This window comes from Perognathus longimembris, chromosome 15 (assembly GCF_023159225.1).
Source record: "Perognathus longimembris pacificus isolate PPM17 chromosome 15, ASM2315922v1, whole genome shotgun sequence".
Taxonomy (NCBI): domain Eukaryota; kingdom Metazoa; phylum Chordata; class Mammalia; order Rodentia; family Heteromyidae; genus Perognathus; species Perognathus longimembris.
This window is the reverse complement of record NC_063175.1, coordinates 23,210,078-23,233,620: the sequence shown is the minus strand read 5'-3', so window position 1 is coordinate 23,233,620 and position 23,543 is coordinate 23,210,078. Positions and strand designations below refer to the sequence as shown.

Sequence of the window (23,543 nt, the reverse complement as noted above, 5' to 3'; positions counted from 1 at the left end):
GTATTCCATACTCAAGACTAAATGACTCTTAGAAATATGTTCATCAACAGATGGGAGCCACTTATTGCCTCATAAACTGCAAAGAAAGTGAAATTATCTCAGCATAATAGAAGGAGATCATGATAAAGCCTCATCTGGTTATTTCAGAGATGATTAATGCATTGCATATTGCTTTAACAATACAATGAGTATTGACAGATTCTCATCCTTCCTCATACAAGAAAAATATGGAAGAGACAAATATCAGCGATGCATGTTTTGTAACAATCAATAAGCAATTTCAACATGTGCCCTATGCTGAGAGTTGTGTCAGCTGCTACAAGGTTCAGGAGAGTTCTAGCACCAGACCTGTTCTAACGGGATTTTCATGTTGGCTAACTACTTGGATACATTGTTCAGATAATTATGTTATGACTTGCTTGCTTGTTAACACGGTATTATAGATAATGTATAAAATCAGCAAGTAATAAAAAGTACATGTCAAGGAAGCATGGTAGTCAAAGAACAATCTGGGGGTGGGAGGACTATGAAAACCAAAATTTCTCAGGTCAGAGTCGTGTATACAGGTATTAGAACTAGGAAACTGAAAGGGAATACCAAAATCTAGAGACACAGGGTAAAAAAGACAAACAATTACAAAAGCAATACTTGCAAAACTGATTAGTGTAAATCTACTGAACAACTCATGGAGGGAAAGGGAAAAAGGGAAGGGGAAGTGGGAATGAGGGAGGAGGTAACAAACAGTACAAGAAATGTATCCAATGCCTATAGTATGAAACTGTAAGCGCTCTGTATATCAGTTTGACAATAATATAAAATAAAATAAAACTTCTTCCACTCCTGGCACTAGTAGTTCATGCCTTTCATCCTATCTACTTGGATGAGATTGGGAAGATCATAGTCTGAAGCCAGTCCAGGTAGAGAAAAAAAATACAGTATGGTAGAATGAAATTGGGCAGGTGGGAAATTTCCACAGAAGAATGGGTTATGGGTGTTTCCCTATGTATTTTGCATGCATTTTCCTTTTGTTCCATTCCCACTGGTATGCTCCACCAATTCTACTCCAGCTTATTCTGACTTTCTCCTGCCACTCCTGCTGTCATGAATCTATCTGCCACTTGGGCAACCAAGTGAGCTTTATAAAATGTAAATCTCCAGTGCTTGTATCAAATCTCTCAAAATCCAGTATTCATCATGATCTGATAGTCCTACAAGATGTGATCCTGCCTTCCTCTTTGATTGGTTGCTCCTTGCCTTCCTGGGCTATTCGCTTTCACAGGAAACTGCACAAGCTTGCTATCTGAGAGCTCCCTCTCATACAAGGGCCTCCATGCACCTGTTGCCTGGGCCTGAAATGCTCTTCTCACAGGTTTTGCTGCCCTTATCATCCAGAGCTCAGTTAGCTCCTTCAAGGATAGAATCATTCCTAGACATCTGCTCTGTCCCACTAGACTCTATAACTGTTTCAGTATTTGCATACATTTTCCCCACTTAAATTTTCTTGTTCATTTAACTATTCATTGTCTCTTCCATCACTCAATAATATCAGTACACTGAGAACAGGGGCCTTGTTAAAATTTCTCACCCCCACCCTCCCCCCACAGCCTCGACAGCACAGTGTACCCATTAGGTGTTCAGTATATACTTCAAGAATGAAAATGGTTCTTAATCAATTCTGCCAGCTGTGGCAATAGTCAAGACCTGAAGAGAAAGACTAATCTGCATAAATATTGATAGTATGGTGAACATTTTGGAAAGGAAATACAGTTTGAGGACATGAAAGGGATCAGTAGGCTATGGCAAGAATGAGAGTGAGGTCCCTGGGGCCACTGTACAAACATGATGCTCTTGGCAGTAATATAAAATTCATGATTAAAAGACATATTTATGAATATACATGTCAAGAATTGAGTATTTATTCAATTTACTTTCCACACCATCATTAGTCAAAAACAGTTGATATTTATCTGTAAAGCACAAGTTGGGGAAAATTCTATGCCTCACCTTCAGAGCTGCCTCCTTCTAATCACACAAGGCACTGGGCTGGTATAGGTGTGACGCCTGTGTCTAACAACCTAAGCCCCCAGGGTTCTTTACAATTCGGTCTGTAACCCAGTGGATCCCAAAGGTTACCCTCCTCTCTCTGATGTAATGCAGTTTGCAGATGGAAACACCTTGAGGGAGATAATGAAGAGTAAATTGCCTGGGTGAAGGTAAAAGAACTGATTAGTGGGCAAAATAAATCTATCTGCCTTGGAGATAATTGTCTAAGGAGTCAGAGATCTACAGAGTAAGGATTTTGTTAAAAATGGAACTTAGAACTTGAAGGTAGGGATAAGATAGTGAGGGGAGAAGAATGAGAGAAGGAGTGATGTTGATCAAGATGCATGTTCAAGAGTCCAAAAATAGCCATTGAAAAATGGGACTAGAAGCATGGCTCACTGGGAGAGCACTAGCCTATCAAGTACAAGGCCTAGTGCTCAAACCCTTAATGTTCAAATCCTATGGTAGTATTGCCCAGTGAAGACACTACTACTGATGAAACTGGAGAATATGAATTGCTGCATTCTTATTCATCAAAGAAAATAGATGTATAAATCACCATGGAGACAGCATCATAAAACTAGTGTCTTGATGATAAAAAGCCCTGGGGAATAGATTCTGTAGTCCCTAGGAGGTTATCTCGGCTTTCAAAAATCCCATCAACTTCCCTCCCTTCATCCTCAGGCCAGGACACAGTTCTTCAGTGCCCATGTGATCACACGTTCTCCATGATTTGTAGATGCTGAAATATGAATATAATTTAAAAATGGTTCTCAAAAAGGCCAACACAGGTAGAATGAAAGTGGCTTCATGCCATAACCCCCTTGTCTGGTAAATATGTTTCTATCAGTAATATGGAGGCAGAAAAAGAACTGAAGATGCCATGAACATAGGGAGCTTTGTTCCAAGGCTTGTCTAATCATTGAGCACACTTGTGCTCAGTGCTTGTCTAAGCACTGATCACAGCACATGATCATAGGTTCCATGAGAGAAGAAGTGAAGTTTATGAGGGACTAGCTTCCAGCACAGATCTAAAATCCCTGTGTGTCAGTCATCTCAACACATTTGAAATTTTTTGACAGACTATCAGTTCTTGGCAGCTGATATGCTTTACATACTGTAAATTGAAGTAAAAGCAAGCACAATCTCAATGGTGCTCAGTGTTCAGAGTAAGTGAATTTGACTCCAGCATGTTTGACCATGTCAAGGAAGCTCAGCATAAAGGGTGATAATCACTTGGATCCAACAGTGAGGGTGCATTCCTGTAAGTACAGATGTCAAATGTGTGTTATAAAGTGAAAAACTGATGGTTTGGGAGCCAGGCAAGTTCAGATTTTAATTCTACCTCTAATATCTGCCAACTGTATGACTCTGAGCAGGTTTAATGGAGATATTGCCCTGACCAACTGCTGGAGCAGAGATAAAAATTAAATTGCATTACATTAGTGTAGCACCAGCCTGTGTGAAATACTCAGTTTATCTGCATTCATCCAGAACCACTCTCACCACACACCCTCTCCTATTGCTTGGTTTGGGAGCTTGCTTTCTAGAGAGTGAAGCCCAGCAGGGCTCAGCACAGACAGAAGTATAGAATCCCACAGGAGAGATCAGGGCATTTTGCTCTTTGGTCAGACATGACAGGGGAGGCATATGGGTCCACTCACTTTCCTGGCCAACGAATCCCAAAGGGCATGACTCTTCCTTGGTTTTTACAGATGAATGGCTGTGAAATCCATACACTTTCCTCATGTTATCATACTAGCAGTAGACAGGTTAATTACTAGTGGCCTACAATTATGGGAATGTTCCAGGAAACTCCCTAAATGGAGCCCAAGATTTCCTTTGCCCCTCTGTGGACAATTTGTTTTCCTGTGTGCAGAGTAGATAGAGCTAATAAACTATGCTTTGTGAGCAAGGATGCTAAGATATTTGTTCCTTCCAAGGAGATAACAGAATTGTAGCATCCAAGGTTTGCAGCACCTTAGGAGAATTGTGTTTGCTTGCTTTATGACACCTGTGTCTCTAGAAATAAGTCAAGTAGAATCCTGCCCATCAAGTGTCTGAACATAAATGAGAATTGGGATGGATGTCAGCTCTGGCCACAGCTGTACCACATAAATGCCCTGCTGTTTCAACTGTTAACAAAGCTTTTGATACAGATAAATTATCAATAGAAGGCATGTCGTGGGGAGAGAAATGGTCCCATAGGTATATGCTACTTTCTAGGATATGAAAGCTGCTTAAAGGAAGTAACACAAAAGGCTAGCCTGGCCCTAAATTGCATGCTGCAGTTACCAAGTCTGGGCTGCAGGTGGCAGGCCGTCCTCTGCGATCCCACAGCTAAGAAAGAGGTCATTCTGTAACCAGTTGTGGGGAATGAAGCCTGCAAACTCTGAAGGCTCAACAGAAGGCCAAGAGATCAGAATTAGTGACGTTCATAGCTCCCTTGGCAGGGAAAGAAATAAGAGGATGAGAGATCACATCCATGGATATGGTTGCTTCTGGTAGTCATTTCATTGGCACGTTCAATCCAAGTGCTACGGCAAAGAATCTGTTCTGGAAACCCTGTAAGAGTGCCCGAAATTAAAATTAATGAAACAATATTCTTCAAATAAAACTTTTAAAATGTATCTGAGTGCATGAATAGATAATTTCTTGCAAATACTCATTCACCCACCCCATTGTTTTGTTAGATTCATTCTCGTCATTCACAAGATGGCCTTCCCTGCTTCTCTCTCTTGCCTGTCTGTCCTACCTTGCTGCTGGTTTATGTCTTATATTCTTCCCCTTCTTGCTTCCTCAGTCTGAAATCCTGGAAAGAAACTCTCTTATACATGGTGTCAGGAAGCTCATATTATCATCTGTTGTCCCAGGAGCCTCTTTTCCTGGTTCAAGGCCCAGGGCACCCATGGCAGCAACAACATGTGAGCTGCCTGTTCTTGACTGAGGGCTGGGGAAGCTGCCTTGAGTACAGCTGAGTTGTCAAGTACGCAGAAGTGACATAAGCTAGAGGGGCCTGTGAGGCACTCAGAGGTGCTGACATAGGAAAATCTGATCTGGGACTACAGAGGCTTAACCCAATGAGACGGATGGAATGTATTCCTGCAGTGACCTGCCACTCCCATTTGGCATTGCTGTTCCCGGAGCTCAAGTGGCTGTAGAATAGTAGGTGACATGGAGAGGTCCTGGTTTGTGTGCTTTCTGGATTTGCATTCTCTCCCAGGCTAGGACCCCAGCTCTGCCATTCTCTGAAATTGGCTATTTTCTAGCATGTCTTCCCAAGAATTTTTCATATTTTTGAGTCCAAAATGCATCGGGGAGATGAGCCAATTAATTTGGCTAGTGACTCACTCTCCACCCACCGGGCAGTGCCTTGCCAGGCCTCCCTTATTAAATACCAGTGGTCTATGATAATCTACCCTTAAGTGAAGTGCCCATCTGACCTCAAATGAATGTTCAGTTACTCCTTAGACAGGTAATGTGCATGGGGGTTCTATTGCCATGGTCATTTCATTCTGAGATTGAGGATACAGCATGGTAGATGGTGTGCCCAATTTTGAGGGAAAATGAGAAGAGAAGGCCAATATGATGTACTGGCATTTTGGGTAAATCTACTATGTATCAGACAAAATATGTCAGGTACTGCACTCTTAGTTTATAACTGAATTTAGATAATTAATTCTCAATGTATTTATATTCCTCCTGCCACCAGGGTGTCAGAATCAGAAAGATGACAATAATAGCATAACTTTCAGTAAAATGGCCCAAAGAAGCCTCCTGTCCAAAGACGGCACTAGATCTTAGACCTGCCTTTTCTAAGCAAGGAATTCTTCCTACTATGTATTTTAGGTCGGTTCAATAGTCATGGGGACCACCTTGTGGTAACATTTTGCTTTTCTTAGCCTTACTTTATGTGTATGGACACACACATCATGGAGACTTCCAAAGGAACAGTGACAGAGGCTGGGAATATGGCTTAGGGGTAGAATGCTTGCCTCACATACACGAAGCCCTGGGTTCAGTTCCTCAGCACCACATATACAGAAAAAGCCGGAAGTGGCACTGTGGCTCAAGTGGTAGAGTGATAGCCTTGAGCAAAAAGAAGCCAGAACAGTGCTCAAGCCCTGAGTTCAAGCCCCAGGACTGGCAAAAAACAGAACAACAACAACAAAAAAGAAACAGTGACAGAACTAGGATCTCTTCCTATGTGATAAGACAAGAGTGTTTGAGATCCCAAGTCTCAAATAGTACCATTATTCCTTTAAAAAAACTTTATTGTAAAGACGATATACAGAGGGATTACAGTTACGTATGTCAGGTATTGAGTACATGTCATGTTGAACATTGTCACCTCTCCCCTCATTTTCTCTTTGTTCACCTTTTGTCCAACCATTTTTGTGCTTTCTCTTCCCCTCCCCAACCAAATGGATAGTTTAAAAAAAAATGTATACTTGGACATGGTCTCTAAACATTCACACAGTAAAACCAAAGGGGGATATTCTTAGGAGAGGATCACAAGGGTACAATAGTTATATGCATTTGATCATATAAAATGATGCTTATCAAAATGAACTCCAAGTAATGGAAACAAAAGGTTTTTTATTTTACTTTTTGTGGGGTTTTATCTTCTCTGTTTTTCCTCTTTTGTCATTGCTTTTTATTTCAGTACCATAATTTCTATTTTAACATGTCTAAGAATTGCCATTGGGATTTCTCCTTTTCAAATAAGGCAGATGCTGGTGGCTCACACCTATAATCCTAGCTACTCAGGAGGCTGAGATCTGAGGATGATGACTTGAAGCCATCCCAGGCAAGAAAGTCTGTGAGACTCTTACCTCCAGTTAACTACCAAAAAAGTTCCCAGGCCCTGAGTTCAAGCTTTCACTGGCACAGAGAAAGAGAGGGGAGGAAGGGCGGGAGGGACAAATGGAGGGAGGGAGGAAGAGAGACAGGGGGAGAGATAGGGAGACAGAGACAGAACATTCCTTCAGGAACGTTCATTGATTTTCTACAACTGTTTCTACAACTGTTCTGGCTCTGCCATCCCATACGCCTTTGTCTCTTACTACTTCCCTGCACTCTAGCCAGCCATGCAGCTAACTGCCCAGAGGACAGCTCCACCTAAGTGCATGCCCTGCCTGGGGAGCAGATGGAGTTATCACACCTCTCCTCCAAGGAACCTTTAACCATGGCTGACAGTGTTGGGTAAAGTAACTCTCCAGGGAAGATGTCAACATTGGCTCTGGGAGTTCTTTGGTAGAATTTTGCTCCTGCTCACCCTGTGGTAACTTGTAGACAATTCTCCTTTTATCCTCTGCTTTCCCTCCCTAGCTCACATTCTCAAACTCTACTAGCATTTCCTGGAATCATCTCCAGATTAACGACTTGCATTCAACTTGTGACTTTATGAAATATGAATGAGAGCTCTGTCTTAAAACCTCCCCATGAAATAGGTGGGGGAAATGGTTAAGCCATCCTAAGAGTTGCAATCATTGTACCAGCAGTAGTGCACCTCGCCTCACATTAACTTTCTTCTCTCATGTATTTTCAGTCTTCAACCTATAGGAGCACCCTAAATCTCTTTTCCACAGACAACCTATCTCACTGGCCCTGATCCCTTGATGTACCCATGTCAGTATGTAATTCCAGTGTTGCCTAACAGAAAACACTGAGTGACCTGTAAAAAATATTTAATTACTAATATAGGACCATCACATTTCACACGTCCCCCCCCCAAAAAAAAAGCATTGCATATGTAGGCACTGAAGCTTGGGACAGTTGTTTTCTTGTGCGTCTGGAAATAGCACAAAAACTCTTCAAGGTAATCTCCAGAGCAAGAGCAAGGTGAAGGAGCCAGGATACCCTCCATCATTAGACCAAGGCCAATTGAAGACAATCAAGTGCCTGGAGTTGAACTGTTGTGAAGAATGTGGCTGGAACAGGACTGAACTTCATTAAGGTCTTTATTCTCATCCAAGTGCACGTTTGCCTTTCCTCCCATCCACACTAGTGTTTCTTTTTCCTCTTTTCCTTCTTTGCATTTGTTTTCACTCCAGCTGATCTGTTTTCTTTGTTTTCCCAATTCTATTTCCCAATTGTCTTCATCCTTCTCTCCTCTTACATCCTTCTTCATTACCATTGCACATTTATCATCTAGCCTTCACTTAGCTGAGTGTTTTATGATAGAGAAGGAAGAAAAAGGAAAGAGGGGGAAAAAACGCTAATATTTACCTTGAAAATGCTTGTCATGTTGAAGTTGCTCCACAAGTAAACACTCGTTGACTAAATCAATAAAAAAAACCTAACATTTATAGAGAACATACTTTGTGTCAAGAATATCTGCATGCATTTCCTGTAATCCAACCACCCTACAAGTAAATGCTTATTGTCTCTAGGACCAGGAAATGAGAGGCTTTAAAAACAAAATAAGTTAAATACGGTTACCTAGGTAGAAAGACAGGGACACAAACAACTTCTACTTGACCCAAAATCCACATTCTAAACGTTTATAAAAATGTAGACTTTTGTTCTAACAGTCTGGTAGTTTGTTTTGTTCTAGTTAATATCATTTCACTTATTACTCATTAGTAGATTGCTAAATATGTGATGAGCTAAACAAAAAAGCCATACAGAGCTAAGTTGAAGGTTTGAAGTGTTCTCCTGTTATCCGCAAAAGCTGTGTTACTCAAACCCTCTGAGCTTCAAATCCTTTGTCTGTAAAATGAGTATCTCTGTATCTCATCTTTATTTTGATTATAGGTACATCAGCTTGTCCTATGCCTCCACACTTTTAAGGAGACAGACAACAGAAGAATCCTTTAAGAGAGGGGAAGAAAGTCTGAAAATGGAAATGGAAATTATTTTGTGTAACACACATTTTCTCCCAAACCCCATTCCTTCACCTCCAAGTCAATATTAGCTGCCTCCCATCCCTGCATAACCATCTTTTGTGGCCTGATATATCCTAACAGGATACTCATGACAAGAGGTCTGAGAGTTAGGGTAGTGAGTGCTCACACCCACCAGTGATACCACCATAATAGCTGCTGTTTCTAATTCCTCCTTCTAAGAAATGAAAGCCATTCTTCCCCTTCCTCCTTCCAATTTAATCTGATCACTTACCTGCATTTACCCAGTAATTCTTTTTATTCCTTCTCAACTCATTGCCTTAGTTCCTCTCCAAAGAATCGCTGGTGGACAACCACACCCATTTTCTGCGCAACCCACATAACCCCAGCAATCTCTCACAACTTGCTCGGATGTTTAAAGACATGAAACTGTCACCATCCTGTTGAAAGTCCCTGTCATTTATGTGGTAAAGGGCAGAATCTTCATATGGCCTCAGGGCCTGCCCTCCCCTGATTCACCTGAATCTGGACCCCTGTGGACTCTTGCTGATAGCGCCCTCCATCCTTCCCACTCCTGGCTATCCTGACTGGGACCTCCAGGTCATCATCCTAGACTCATTTTAAGCACTGACATTTTTTTTTTTTTGCAAAACTTACCCCTAATATTCTTTTCAGGGAAAAAAAGTACCCTTTACTCTATTTCCCACATACTGATTACAACCTTTCATGTCTGTAATTATCACTGTTTTTTCATAAACTGCTTCTTTTTCTCAGTTCACTTAAATATAGACTCCCTTAAACAGGCACAAATTATATCTACTTTATCTTGTCATCATGTTTCATTCTTATTTACCTAGCATAGTATACCAGAGTCGTTCCATACATAGGTGTGAATGACTAAATGAATCATTCCAGTCCTTGACTTATAGTTCTCAAAAGCAGATAAAGTCTTACAAAATGAATGCACTTGCCAACAGCATAAAATCAAAGTGAGCTAGTTGCCTTAGCAAAAAGTTGAGATGAGTGTTTTTCCACTCAAACATATGCTGTTTAGACAACATTATATTCTCTATGCTAATAGATTCTTAAGACTGTATAGTAAAAATAAATCAGAGAGACAGTTACCTAACATCTAACTAGAATAACATAAAAGTGCTAAACAGAGAACTTAACACTCTGGACCAGAGTGTCTACTGTCCAAGCTCCTAAGAACACAGTGTAAAGACCTTTCCTTTTATGTTAACATATCAATTATTTGGTTAATTAATGGCATTATTATTTCCCTATATGAATATCAGCTCTCTTTGGGAAGAAAGCACACTTGTTTTATCTAGTACACCGGTCTGAGCATGACGTGTCCCTTTGATTTGATGAGAGAAAACAACAGCAGCATTGATATGTTGAGGACTGAGCAAGAACTTATAGTGGATAGCTACTTGACACAAAGACCTTAAAAAAAAAACAAAAAAAATGAACCTTTCAGACTGATTGAAGAGTTAACAAAGATTCCAAGCGTTTTTACCACTTTACTTATTTGAACACTCCGTTTTCATCAGTAGTCATGTATGTTTTAACTAACTTTGCAATGTTTTCTCTTCAAAGGTATTTAAAGGTAACTATGGAAAACTATGGCCATGGCCTTCCACCTAAGTTGTTATTAAAGGAGTTTTTCCAGAGAAAAAGTCACATAACAAGTGCAAACTGAAATAAAGGATGTAGAACCACTCACTGGATTCTGCCTGGTTTTCATGAAGGAACTATGATTTTTATATTGCCCTGGAAGGTTCTGAAAGTCCTTGAAAGAGGGAGAAGATGGATGGGGAGTCTGAGAGCAAGGATGCAAGAAAGTATTCCTCAGAGTCAATTGTCAAGATAGCTGCAAAAAGTCCAGCAAGATGTCGAGGAGAGGCAGGTAGCAACATGAGGTAGGGAGGCAGGACTTCATAACTAGTACAACCAGTCCAAAATTTCAAAGGATGAAAAATCAAATGTTTGGAAAGGATTAATTTAGTAATAACTTCCAGGGGAAAATCTGGGACTAATTAGGAGGATACTAAAGAATATCCAATTAAATGCTGATGAATTTTAAAAGATTAAAGACAGAAGCATTCTGACATGCAAAATAGCTAATTTTCCTTCCAATTATTAAAGAAATTATTAGATTTTAGTGAGTGGTGACCAGAAAGTAAAAAGAACTTTTCAGAACTAGGAAAAGAGCTCTGAAGGAGCCTCTTCTAGCTGTTAAGGTGTTTTCTCTAAGGGGAAATCAAAGTGAGGTGCCCCCAGGACAACAAAGATGTAAGATTTTACTCTTCTTGTTCAGTTAATGTTATTGTTGTTAGCACTGGGGCCTGCAATGCTGATGGGAAGTTACCAACAAATAAGCATCAGATATACCATGTCATCAACTTTGATTTGTAGTCCAAATTCCTCAGTCCTAGGATGCCTTGGCTCGTATTGGGAGGAAATGGAGCTGGGTAAGAATGAGGAAGCGGGGCTGGGGATATAGCCTAGCGGCAAGAGTTCCTGCCTCGGATACACGAGGCCCTAGGTTCGATTCCCCAGCACCACATATACGGAAAACGGCCAGAAGCGGCGCTGTGGCTCAAGTGGCAGAGTGCTAGCCTTGAGCGGGAAGAAGCCAAGGATGGTGCTCCGGCCCTGAGTCCAAGGGCCCAGGACTAGCCAAAAAAAAAAAAAAAAAGTGGATACAAGTGGCTACCCTGATCAGAGTGCATTATACTCATTAATTGACTTCTTGATTGAAACTTTTTGTACTATTATTTAAATATAATAAAAAAATAATACTTTTCTTTCTTTGGGCTACTCCTAGGACTTGAACTCGTAGCACTGCCCCTCCGTTTTTATGCTCAAGGCTAACACTCTACCACTTGAGCCACATCCTGCTTTGTGGTGCTTAATTGAAAGTCATAGACTCTCCTCCCCCACTGGCTTTAAACCACAATACTCAGGTCTCAGTCTCATAAGAAGCTAGGATTACAGTTATGAGCCTTCAATGCCCCGCCAATAAAAATAAACTTTTGTAAAAGAAAGATATTGGGAGGCATAGAAAGGGAAAAAGGAAGGGTGAACAAATGCAATCATACTGTCCAGTATACATGTGGAAAATGAACTAAGAAACTTGTGGGCAAGGACAGGAGGAGGAATCCAAGGAAAAGCAAAAGAAGGAGTGATGTTGTCCAAACCAAGAAATGTACTCATTACCTGACTTATGAAATATAACCCCCTCTACAACAATTTAATAATAAGAAAAATCTACATTTAAATAAAAAGAAAGTTATTTTACCTAGTCTGGCTGAGGGTTCATGTGGCATTCTTATCTCACATTCAAGTTTTGTCTCTTCTAAATATTCAAGTCTACCATCCTCTCTTCCTCCCCTGGATGGGAGAAGAACTCCTCAGAATTTTTCCATTTTGTTAATTTCCTTTGTGTCAGTGCAGTTCTATGATTCCCCCCTACAACCACTGCCTATGGACACAGGGAAACTTGTTTAAATTCAGGGCCAGGAGTCTCACCTCACACACTCTGGTTTGGTGTATCCACAGTAAAGCCTTGGAATCCAGCATGCTGACAGTGTCCCTTCTCCCTACAAGGCAGGGCTGAGTGACTTTGAACCAATCTGATTTGGCAGACAGCAAAGGTTCTGTGCACCACACCCGCTTTAGCAGCTCTCTGTGTACCTATTTTATTTGCTTTTCTTCTGCCAAAGATTTGTGTAAACACAGATTTTTTTCAGTGCTTTAACAGGACTTAACTATTTGTCTACCCTTGACCTTTAGATGAGCACCCTTTTTTCTTTCCCGAGGTCATAAAACTATTGTCTGGAAGCCCCAATTTACTTCTTCGATTAGTTACTGATGATCATCTAGGGTCAGGCACTGTGTTACATACCATAAAGAACAAGGAAGATAAGAGCTCTATAGTTATGTTTTCATTCAGTGGTGATGAAGTAAAGTGTTGTGATTAGCTCTGAGGCAAGTCATTGAGATGCTGGGAACCTTAGAGGACATAACTTAGAAGGATGAATAGAGAAAGTCTCTCTCTTTACTTCTCTTATCTGAGAGGTAAAGAATGAAGAACCAGTAGTTCTGACTGCTGGGATCTTAATGAATGTGGTCAAAGCTTTGTAAAGTGAAAAATAACAATGAGCTAGAAGTTTGGGCAAGGGTGGACTGAGAGATAAGGAGAATGGGACTTGCCTTGATGATAGCAAAGGTTTACATGGAACAAAAACTCTGCAGTGGAAGACAAAGTGGTCAAGGACTTGAGTTTATTAAATGTTGGTCACTATGTGGAACGCCAGGACAAGGAACGATGTCTGATCTTGAAGTGGAGTCTTGAGTGTGTGAAGTAGAGAGACCAGAGATTTGGATAAGGGTCAGTAGGACACCAGTATTTCAAAAAATCAAGGTATTCCCTTCCACAGGTATTGCTGGGGCACATCAAAGCAGAGTGCATTTCAAGGAAATCCACTACCTTCTGACCCAAGAGACACTTGGTTTCAGGAAATGAAATTTCATATACTGGAGAAATTCAAGGCAGAGTCTTATGCAGTTAGTATTCATATAGAGAAAAGCATGGGAAACAAACATTCCAGAATTTACTAGCAAATCAAAAGTCTATAAAGCCAGGTGCTGGTCGCTCACACCTGTAATCCTAGCTACTCAGGAGGCTGAGATCTGAGGATTGTGGTTCAAAGCCAGCCAGGGCAGGAAGGTCCATGAGACTCTCATCTCTAATTAATCAACAGCAAACCAAAAGTGGAACTGTGGCTCAAAACGGTACATGCTAGCCTTGAGGGAAAGAACTCAGAGACAGAGCCCAAGCCCTGAGTTCAAGCCCCATGACCAAAGGAAAAAAGTCTATAGTCCACAGTTGAAACTGACCTGTTTGGATTTTTGGTTTTGTTTGTAGGGCAAATGAGAGAAATGACTAGGGCATGTAGATGGTAATGAACAGCTTGGGAGCTTTTCAATTCACCCTATCATTGGAACAAAATCCTATTACTGAAATAGCAATAATGGAAATTATTATTTAGAATGGTGCCAAAAGAAGGAGTAATGGAAATATCATGCCAGCTTTTTTTCAGGCCTGTATAAAGCATTTCTCATGTCTAACAATAACCCTAGGATGGTTCAAACCTACAGTTAAGTTATATAGTATGAGACAAAACTTTAGAATCCATAGGTTATTGATCAGAGCCAAGAGGGATACAGGGCTTTGAAGGATACATCTTAGTAGTCTCTGGAAAGAATAGTAGACTAATGATTTTAGATAAGAGAATACCAAATAGATGGTTCCATAATGTCGATTTGGTGCTGATCTTGTGTAGGCTATGAAAATTGGTGAGGTGAGGTATGGTGAGGTAAGATTAGTCACAGACCTCTTGCACTAGAAAGAAACACTGCCCCATCTTACAACAAAGCCTAAAGGTACTTCTTTCTTTTGCTCAGTTTGCTAGAAAATTTCTAGTTGTCCTTAAAGACCTAATCCCCTTAATTCACCCCTTCACAAAATTTGAGGACAATTTCTATTAGACATGGCCTGTTCTAGGTATTGGGGCTACAGATGCTAAATATAGATTTTCCCCACCACTTCCTCCACCTCTAGATTCACAGCATCATAGATTCCCTCCAAATTACATTATTTATTTGTTCAATTTTTCAGTAACAGCCAGTGTCTCAGGCCTACAATCCTAACTACTTGCGAGGCTAAGATCTAAAGACCATGGTTCAAAGTCAGACTGGGCAGACAAATCTGAGAGATTCTCTCCAAATAAACAGCATGAGAGCCAGAACTGGCTCAAGTTGAGCATAGTGACTCAAGTGATATGATACTATCCATAAGTAAAAGTGCTGAGACTGTTAGGCCCTGAGTTCAAGTCCCAGTGTACACACGCACATGCACATGCGCATGTGCATACACGAGCATACATACACATATTTTCATTAATGCACTGAAAACGTATTTATCTCTAATCAAGTCTCCTCCACAATCCTTTCTAAGTCTAAGTAAGGTGTTACTTCTCTGCTCAGAGCCCTTCAAATATTTTTTTTTCAGTTTAGCCAGAGTAAAAGCCAAAAATTCTTACAGTTATCTTTACCTTATCAGAGCACACTACCTTGTAAATCTCAGCTTTCCCAACCAATTCAAGAGTGGTAGGAAGGACCAGTCTGAGGTAGGAAGGGTGAGGTGGTGAGCAGGTGGCTAGTGGGCCAGTTCATCCTTCAGGAAAGAGAACTAAAATCTCATTTTCACATATGAATAAACGAATGCATATTAAGTTATTGTGATAAAGAAATTTAGAAAAATAGAGCATTTTCCAAAAGGAAGAAATATATCACTCTTTGCAAAGACTTAGAAAACTGAATTGGTCATCCACTTTTGATAGTTACTCTTGCTCTAATTTTTTAAGTTATTTTTTAAGTAATTGTGCAAAGTTGTTACCATTTAACAAATTGGGTTATAAGAACAATGCATCTCAATCAATGTCACCCTTTCATCGTTTTCCTCCATAGTTCCCAACCCATCTCCTCCCCTCAATTTTCTTAGCTTCATAGAATATGCATTGGATATTTTATGACAACATTCTCCCATCGTCTTCTCTTTGTTCTTCTACTCCTCCTTTTTACTTCTTTATACACCTTGCAAGTGCTAGCTTCCTGGTATTCATATTTGACTGTGAGTTTGTTCCTCTAAGGAATTGCACCATATGAATTCTCCCCTGCAAATATCATGTTCAGTTAACACCTTTGTGTGCACTTGCATACAACCCCATATGTGTTCACTTATATATTTATAATTAGTTCTATCTTCCATATAAGAGAGACTATGCATCCTTTGTCACGCTGGGCCTGACTTATTTCACTTAACTTAATTTTTTACAGGTCTATCCATTTCATTGCAAATGATCTAATATAATTCTACCTTATAGATGAATACAATTCCACTGTGTATATATTCCACATTTTTGAATGATTCATCCACTGAGGTGCATCTGGGCTAGCTACGTACTTTGGCTCTGGTGAATAGAGTGGTAATGAACATGGTTTTGCAGGTGGCTTTACCATGTCCTAGTTTGTAATCTCTTGGATAAATGCCCAAGAGTAGACTTCATGAATTATATAGTAATTCTTTGATTAATTTTTGAGGCATCTCCAAATTGCTTTCTAGAGTAGTAGAACAAGTTTATATTTCTACCAACAGTCTATTAAGATTCTTTCCCCCATATCCACACCAGCATCTGTTATTTCTCATATTCTTCATAATGGCCTTCCTAACTGGGGTGAGATGGTATCTTGGTGTTGTTTTGATTTGCAGTTCCTTCATGGTCAGAAATATAGTCTTGCTCTAGTTTTTTTAATTGTATTACTTCAAACTCCTATCTGCATTATGCAATACTCCCCAAACAAGAAACGTTTCAACCCAAACACAGGTTCTGTGTTTCATCTGTGTTCAAGGATCCTCAGTACCTGAAGATAACATATTCATTAGCATCACATAAATGACTAATGTGCAGAATGATTGCATTATATTTTATTGCATTATGCACAGTCCGTACAAAAATCCAGGATCCTTTCCTCCGTCCTATAAGGTCCTTTTTCAGTATTAAACTTTTTACAAAAAGCTTCCTACACAGTGTATGTTCAGTATTCGTTACTAAATAATTTCTGACAGTCTACATGAAGTGTGCTCTTTAAATATATTAAGTTATTTCTTTATAGTATTTAGATGTATGAAAGTTTTTTCAACATTCTTTTTCTATTTTAACAGAGCCCCAAGTTTCACGTGCCTGAAGAGCTGAAGAAAAGAAAGGACAATCTAGTACACCCTGGAAGGCCTACAAGGGTGTTAACAAAGACCAACAGCCACTCACAAGGAGAACACCAAGCTTTGGCTAAGGTCTCAGGGTCATTAACAAACAATTTGATTGAAAATAATCAAGGAGCAAAGACTTTTTTCAAAAAGTATAGTGAGATTAATTGGCAATTGGACACTCGGCCTTTAAACAAAAGTTTAGTCAGAGACAACACATGGAAAAAAATTGAGGTAACCCAAGAGAAACGCAGGTCCTTCCTCCAGGAGTTTTGCAAGAAATATAGTGGGGCAAGTCATCCTCAATCACACCTATTTCATATGGTATCCAGGATCTATGTAGAAGACAAACACAAAATCTTATACTGTGAGGTGCCAAAGGCGGGCTGTTCCAACTGGAAAAGAATTCTGATGGTGCTAAATGGGTTGGCTTCATCTGCATACAACATATCCCATGATGCTGTCCACTATGGGAAGCATTTGAAAAAGCTAGATGGCTTTGACTTAAAAGGGATCTATACTCGTTTGAATACCTACACCAAAGCTGTCTTTGTTCGCGATCCTATGGAAAGATTAGTGTCAGCATTTAGGGACAAATTTGAACATCCCAATAGTTATTATCATCCAGTATTTGGAAAGGCAATTATAAAGAAATATCGACCAAATGCCTGTGATGAATCATTAAATAATGGATCTGGAGTCAAATTCAAAGAGTTTGTCCACTATCTGCTGGATTCTCATCGTCCGGTAGGAATGGATATTCACTGGGAAAAAGTCAGCAAGCTCTGCTACCCATGTTTGATCAACTATGACTTTGTAGGGAAATTTGAAACATTAGAAGAAGATGCCAATTACTTTTTGCAGCTGATTGGTGCTCCTCAAGAGCTGAAATTTCCAAACTTCAAGGATAGGCACTCTTCCGATGAAAGAACCAATGCTCATGTTGTGAGACAGTATTTAAAGGATCTCAGCAAAACTGAGAGACAGTTAATCTATGACTTTTATTACTTGGACTACTTGATGTTTAATTACACAGCCCCATTTTTGTAGTTGGCATTCATTTTCTAAAACCCTATATTTACTTAATAATGATGGCCTCAAATCAGCTACTCTAATTTTCCTATAATTCTCTGTATGAGGGAAAAATTTAACTAAATGCAGTTTGTCCTGATTTAATGAAGTTTTTTTTAACTGAATAGTATGACAGCAATTGGCACAAAGTTATAGGAAAATTGTCTAACAGAGACATGTAACAACTTGAGTTGCTTTAAAATGTTTGGGAAAGAGCTGCTTTGGCATTATGGATTATATTGTTGAAGCAATAACCTAGCCAGCTGTTACATTAACAAATACAGCCTCTTGCAATGAATAAGGCATCTAACATAGCATGAATGTGTATCAATATCCTGGAATTCTTGTCTAACGTGCATGAACGTAATTTTTAGCAGTCTGTGCTGTATTAAACAAACCATTACATCATTTTCTCATACTCTGGAAATCTTTCTATCAGCTGGAATGATAAAACCATTTTGAAATTATATTTGGACTTAGGCATTTTACTTTACATTGGGAGGCATCATATGATTCACAAGATGAGAATATAACACAAAAACAGATGAGATTCTGTATTTTTATATTTAACAGCCAATAAAAAAAAACTCACAACATACTAAGATCAAAGCCACAAAAACAATCTTATTTTTTTCCAGACAAACTTAAGGGTATTGATTCTGCTTTCCTTTGCACACATTCCATGAAGAGACAAAATGAATACAACCACTGAAGGTCCTCATTTCTGAAGCAGGTGGTTGAGATGTTTACGCTTCATCAGATACAAATGTGCTCCTAATTCTGGTTTAATTGGACAGGAGGGAAATTGTTTCAGGATGGAATAATCATCAAAAACAAAAGTTGCCATTCTGAATCTAGACCTCTAACAATAACAAAGTTTCATACAAATATTATTTGAATCAAAGCATTATGTGCATAGCCTTATATGTGGAACTCACTCTAAGAATAGCTTTTGTTTGCAGTCTAATTATTCAACTTGGGAATGATTTTTTTAAAGCTAATATACCACTTCAAAGATAGGTTATGTTCTAAAGAATAAACATAACAAGAGCCCCTAGAAATGTTTTTAATAGGCTTATGCATAAGGAAATTAAGGTATTTTCTTTTTAAGTTTAAATATTCTATACTAACAAAGTCAAATACCATTGCATTCAAATATTAAATCAAAGTCTTTGGAAAATGGGACCATGTGTCACCCTTACAAAAACTTTAATGCACTTTGGAAATTTTTTCCAAAGCAGTCTAAATTAAAAGACACATTTTAATGAGAAATTTATTTTAATTAGTCAACTATTACCCTGAGTTAAGCAAACCACATGCCAGTCAAACCCTGTATAAATGGCTTTGTGGCCTTTTCCTCTTCTTTCAGTTATTGTTTTAAAACAGTAAACACTCCGTAATGTCTCTCAAAGAAAACTAGGTATTAATATTTGAATACTAATAGACTGAGATTATTATAGTCATACTTATTTCATTTTGATTTTCCATTTCATGGCTGAGTATCCATGAATTGCTTCACTCTGTGCGTACATCTTCCCTGCCTCATCTGTGTCTCCTAAGGAGTAAGTACACTACAGCAGGCTGAGTGATCAGAGGTATTAAACCCTCCAGACTAACCTTTTACTACTTTTCCATCCCATTGACTCCTGCCTCTAGACCCTATACTCCACTTGTGTTTTACTCTAGAATAATCTAAATTGCATAAATTTAAATTTTTCTACACTGTATAGTAGATTTCTAGTAACTTATAAACATTGAGCTTGCAGGGAGATTGGAGAAAAAGTATTTGTATATAATTGACCAAGCAATCCAAATTTTCTTCCTAAAACTACACAAAGCTATCTATAGATGTGATTTGCTACAAAGGATATAGGCCCTTATCTTAAAGGTATTCCTAAAACACATGTAAGAAACAAACAAACAAAATCTTTTTATAGCTTTGAAAAACATTTGGAACTGAGTCTTTTGTAGAATTTCTACTGCATTTGGGAGGCACAAAGCATAAACACACACATAAACACACACACACACACACACACACACACACACACACACACACCACAAATTTATTTGGCTTTGGTGATAGAATGAAAGGATAAAATGATACACAATGCTCTAAATAGCTGCTTATACCTTTTTTGTTTAGCATATTTAGCCCTTTTCTGCAGCTTCACTTTCTACAGCTTCAGTTACCTATGCTTAGCCATTATAAGAAAATATTAAGTAGAAAAATTCCAGAAACAAACAATTACTAAGTTATAAATAACTTGCCATCCTAATTGACATGATGAGAACTATCTCCCTCCTAGACTATCTCACCGCAAACAGGAATTATTCCTTTGACCAATATATCCATGTTGTATATGCTTACATGCACATTAGCCACTTAGTAGCCAGTAGTTACCAGAGTGACTATCATAGTTTAACAGTGCTTTGTCTAAGTAACTTTTATTTAGTGGCCAAATGCTTCCTCACTATCCCTGTACTATTCCCCTCACTTCTCACTACATAAGCATTATATTATCTCACATCATCACATAAAGAATAAGTGCCATCTATTAAAACATTTTGACAAAAAAGGGACTAACATTCACATAAATTTGAAACTCATTGTCATAATAGTTTCATTTTATTACTAAGTTATTGGTGGCTTCTCTATGTCCATGGTTATCTATGTAGTGTTAGGTACAACCTATGATTTCAAGTATTCACTGGGTGGCTTGAAGCATATCACCCTTGGATAAGGAGGAAAAGGTTAGTTCTTCATGTTCCTTTTATGGCTCTTTCCACTGAAATGTGAAGCTACAGATGGCTCTTCACTCTTTTTTCCAAACAAAATCTCTAAAGTTGACAGAGATTCTGTGTCAATGTGTGTTGCTAAAGACAAATGTACTTTTGCCACAGAAGAGCAAACTGTTGGTATACCCCTTCTTTATTTTAAATGACTTCTTTTCATGTAAAGCCAAGAAATCCTATTATCTTGGAATCCTGATTTTTAAGTACCTACTTCATTTATCTCACTTGAACTGTTCTGCTTTGCACAGCTCACATTCCCCATTTATCATTCCTACCTCTTTGTATAAATCCATGCAAGAACATTACTCTTCTTTGGATGGTCACAATTTCATGAATTTAGTTTCCAAAGGCAACTGACTAAATCCAAACTCATCTTCCAGATGTCCAATGTCTCAATTTTAACACAAGCACACTTTAGGAGCAATATATGTCCTCTAATTAAAACTTAAGGATAATAATTTTTTTATAGACAGAAGTAACATGATGGGCATGCTCACTCTGTAATTCTCACCTGGAATTAATGCAACAAGTTTGCTGCTAAATCCAAAACCGCAGCTATTTAACATGTAAACTCCTTGTGTGTATGGGCGATTGATGTGATGTACAATGGTTGTTCAATGGATATGTATATATAGAAGACCTAACTTTCTGATTTCCTCACATGTGTTTGGAAATAGCCATTAAGTCAATGGAAAAGTCAGGCATGTGCTGTATTCTCTAGTAATTCAACAATTACTTAAGAGAAGGAAAACTGTTTTTAGACTTCATTTGTGAACAATTAGTCTTTGAAAAGGTGCTATCTTCTAAAATCTTTGGTGGTTTGTCAAAGGGAACATATAAGCACATGCAGACAATGTTGTATATTTGAGTTTCCTTTGAAAAGATAGTAGTCTGAATTAGTAGAATTTGGATCTGCAAGCTGAGACCAGAGTAAACATGTCCCTGCTCTAAGCTTTCATTTGGCCTCTTGGGGCTTCTTCCATTTGTGGGCCTTCCTGGGAGAAGTAGAAGCATGGCCATGGCTGATACCCCAAAGTGTTTTGACATTTGAAAATAGGCTCATCAAAGAGGTTGAGTAGGAACCCAACCACACGAGAACTTTAGAGTGAACTTTTTTATCTGACCTATAGAATCATACTTTCTCAATCTCAGTCATACTTATTACAACACTCACAATTATACCCAATATTTATTCACTACTTGCTGTCAATTAATCACTCTTTTAGAACTTTTCAGAGTTAGGAATGTAGCTCAATGCTAGAGTGCTTGCCTAGCAGCCAGAAGCTCTGGATTTAATCCCCAGAACTCCTCCTCTCCACTCCCCCCCCACACACACATATACAAAAGAACCATACATATATTAATCTGTTTAATCTCTATAAGCAATCTAGCTTAGAATGTTATTATAAATGGTTCGTCTATATCCCATATTATAATGAAGGAAACTAAAAAAAAATAGTTTAGATAACTTTCCAAAGGAGACACCATCAGGTTCTGATGGTTTACGCCCATTATCCTACCTATTTGACATGCAAAGATTTGGAAGATTGTGGTTCAAGATCAGCCCTTATAAAAAGTTCCCAAGACTCCTTTGCAATAACAGGCACAGTGTCCTGTACCTCTGTCATCGAGCTATTGTGAGAAGCTGATATCACATGGATCATGGGTATAGGCCAGACAGAGAAACATAGTTCATGAGATCTTATCTCAATATTTTTTTAAAAAAGCTTGGCATAGTTGCATAAACCTGTCGTTCCAGCTGTGACACGAAGTACAAATAGGAGGATTGTAGTCCAGGCTGGCTCAGGCAAAAAGCAAGACCCTATCTCAAAAATAATCAGAGGAGAAAAGGCTTGATTTGAGTAGTAGAGCACTCACCTAGAAAACACAAACCTCTGAATTCAAACTCTAGTATGGCAAAAAATAATGTTTAAGGCATAGAGGAAGCAGAAGAAAGAGAAGGGGCAAGAAAGAGAGAGAGAGACAGAGAGGAAGCATTGATAAATAGGTAGGGAGACAGAATAAACCCAATATCACTACAAAAACTCTTCTCTCAGAATGTTATAAACATCAGTGTTTACATTTATTTTTTCTTACCTATATTAGAACAGCTAGAAGTGAAAAAATACGCATTATAATCTTAAAGTAATTTTGGTACACATATAAGTGTGTAGTATTCAGCTAGTTAGTTATTCCGTTCACAACAGCTTATCCATTTATTCCTGCTGAGTTAAACAGGTTCAGAAATTTTGGAAGAAATTTGTCTTCCTTTTTTTAACCACCACAGTTGATCGTGAAACAATTTTTTATTGTCAAGATGATGTTCAGAGGAGTTACATTTCTTGTCATACTTGATACCTCCTTCCTCATTTTTCTCCCACCTTCCCTCCCCCAATCCACCCCCTTGATTTCATCATTTTTTAACCTTCCTAATGGTAGATATCATCATTCTAGTCTAGAATGCTTATGAACTTTAAGAATATTAACAATAAAACAATTCTTTCCAGGTCAGGAGAGACGGTACCTTTCTTTCCCTTTACTTAGTGTAATCTGTTCCTTCTTTTTCTCTCATTTCTTCCCTCCCAGTGCTGCCCTTGAGTTGCTTAGTTTGCTTTCATCAATGTCCATTGCAGCTGTTGGGCCCCCTCTACTGTATTTTTTTTCACCTGTTTTCCACTCATTCTGTGCCCTCCTCCCACCTTCCCTAAGATATGCACATGAATACACCATATGTGAGGTAAAGAATATAGGGTCCTCTAAGTACTATAAGACTAAGAAGAAGTCCTTTGCTTCCTTATCTTTGGAGTCCCTTTCAGCTTCAATATTATTTTAGGTACATATGCATATGAAATAGTATTTGATTTTTACTTTTTGGTGCATTCTCCTAAGACTGTCCTTTTTCTGTCTTGCTGTGAACATAATATTTTTTGAAAGAGTGAAAAAAACCC

General features: G+C 38.8%; 1 protein-coding gene across 4 annotated transcripts in view; it reads left to right on the top strand.

The window, feature by feature from the left end:
- Chst9 (carbohydrate sulfotransferase 9) overlaps positions 1–18,344 on the top strand; it is a 232,729-nt gene extending 214,385 nt beyond the window's left edge. For all 4 annotated transcript variants that reach the window (XM_048363248.1, XM_048363250.1, XM_048363247.1 and 1 more), the window contains one exon: positions 16,687–18,344. In XM_048363248.1, the coding sequence (XP_048219205.1) occupies positions 16,687–17,778 (1,092 nt within the window). In that variant the 3' untranslated portion in view covers positions 17,779–18,344. The remainder of the gene's footprint in view (positions 1–16,686) is intronic.
- Positions 18,345–23,543: the final 5,199 nt, after the last annotated feature.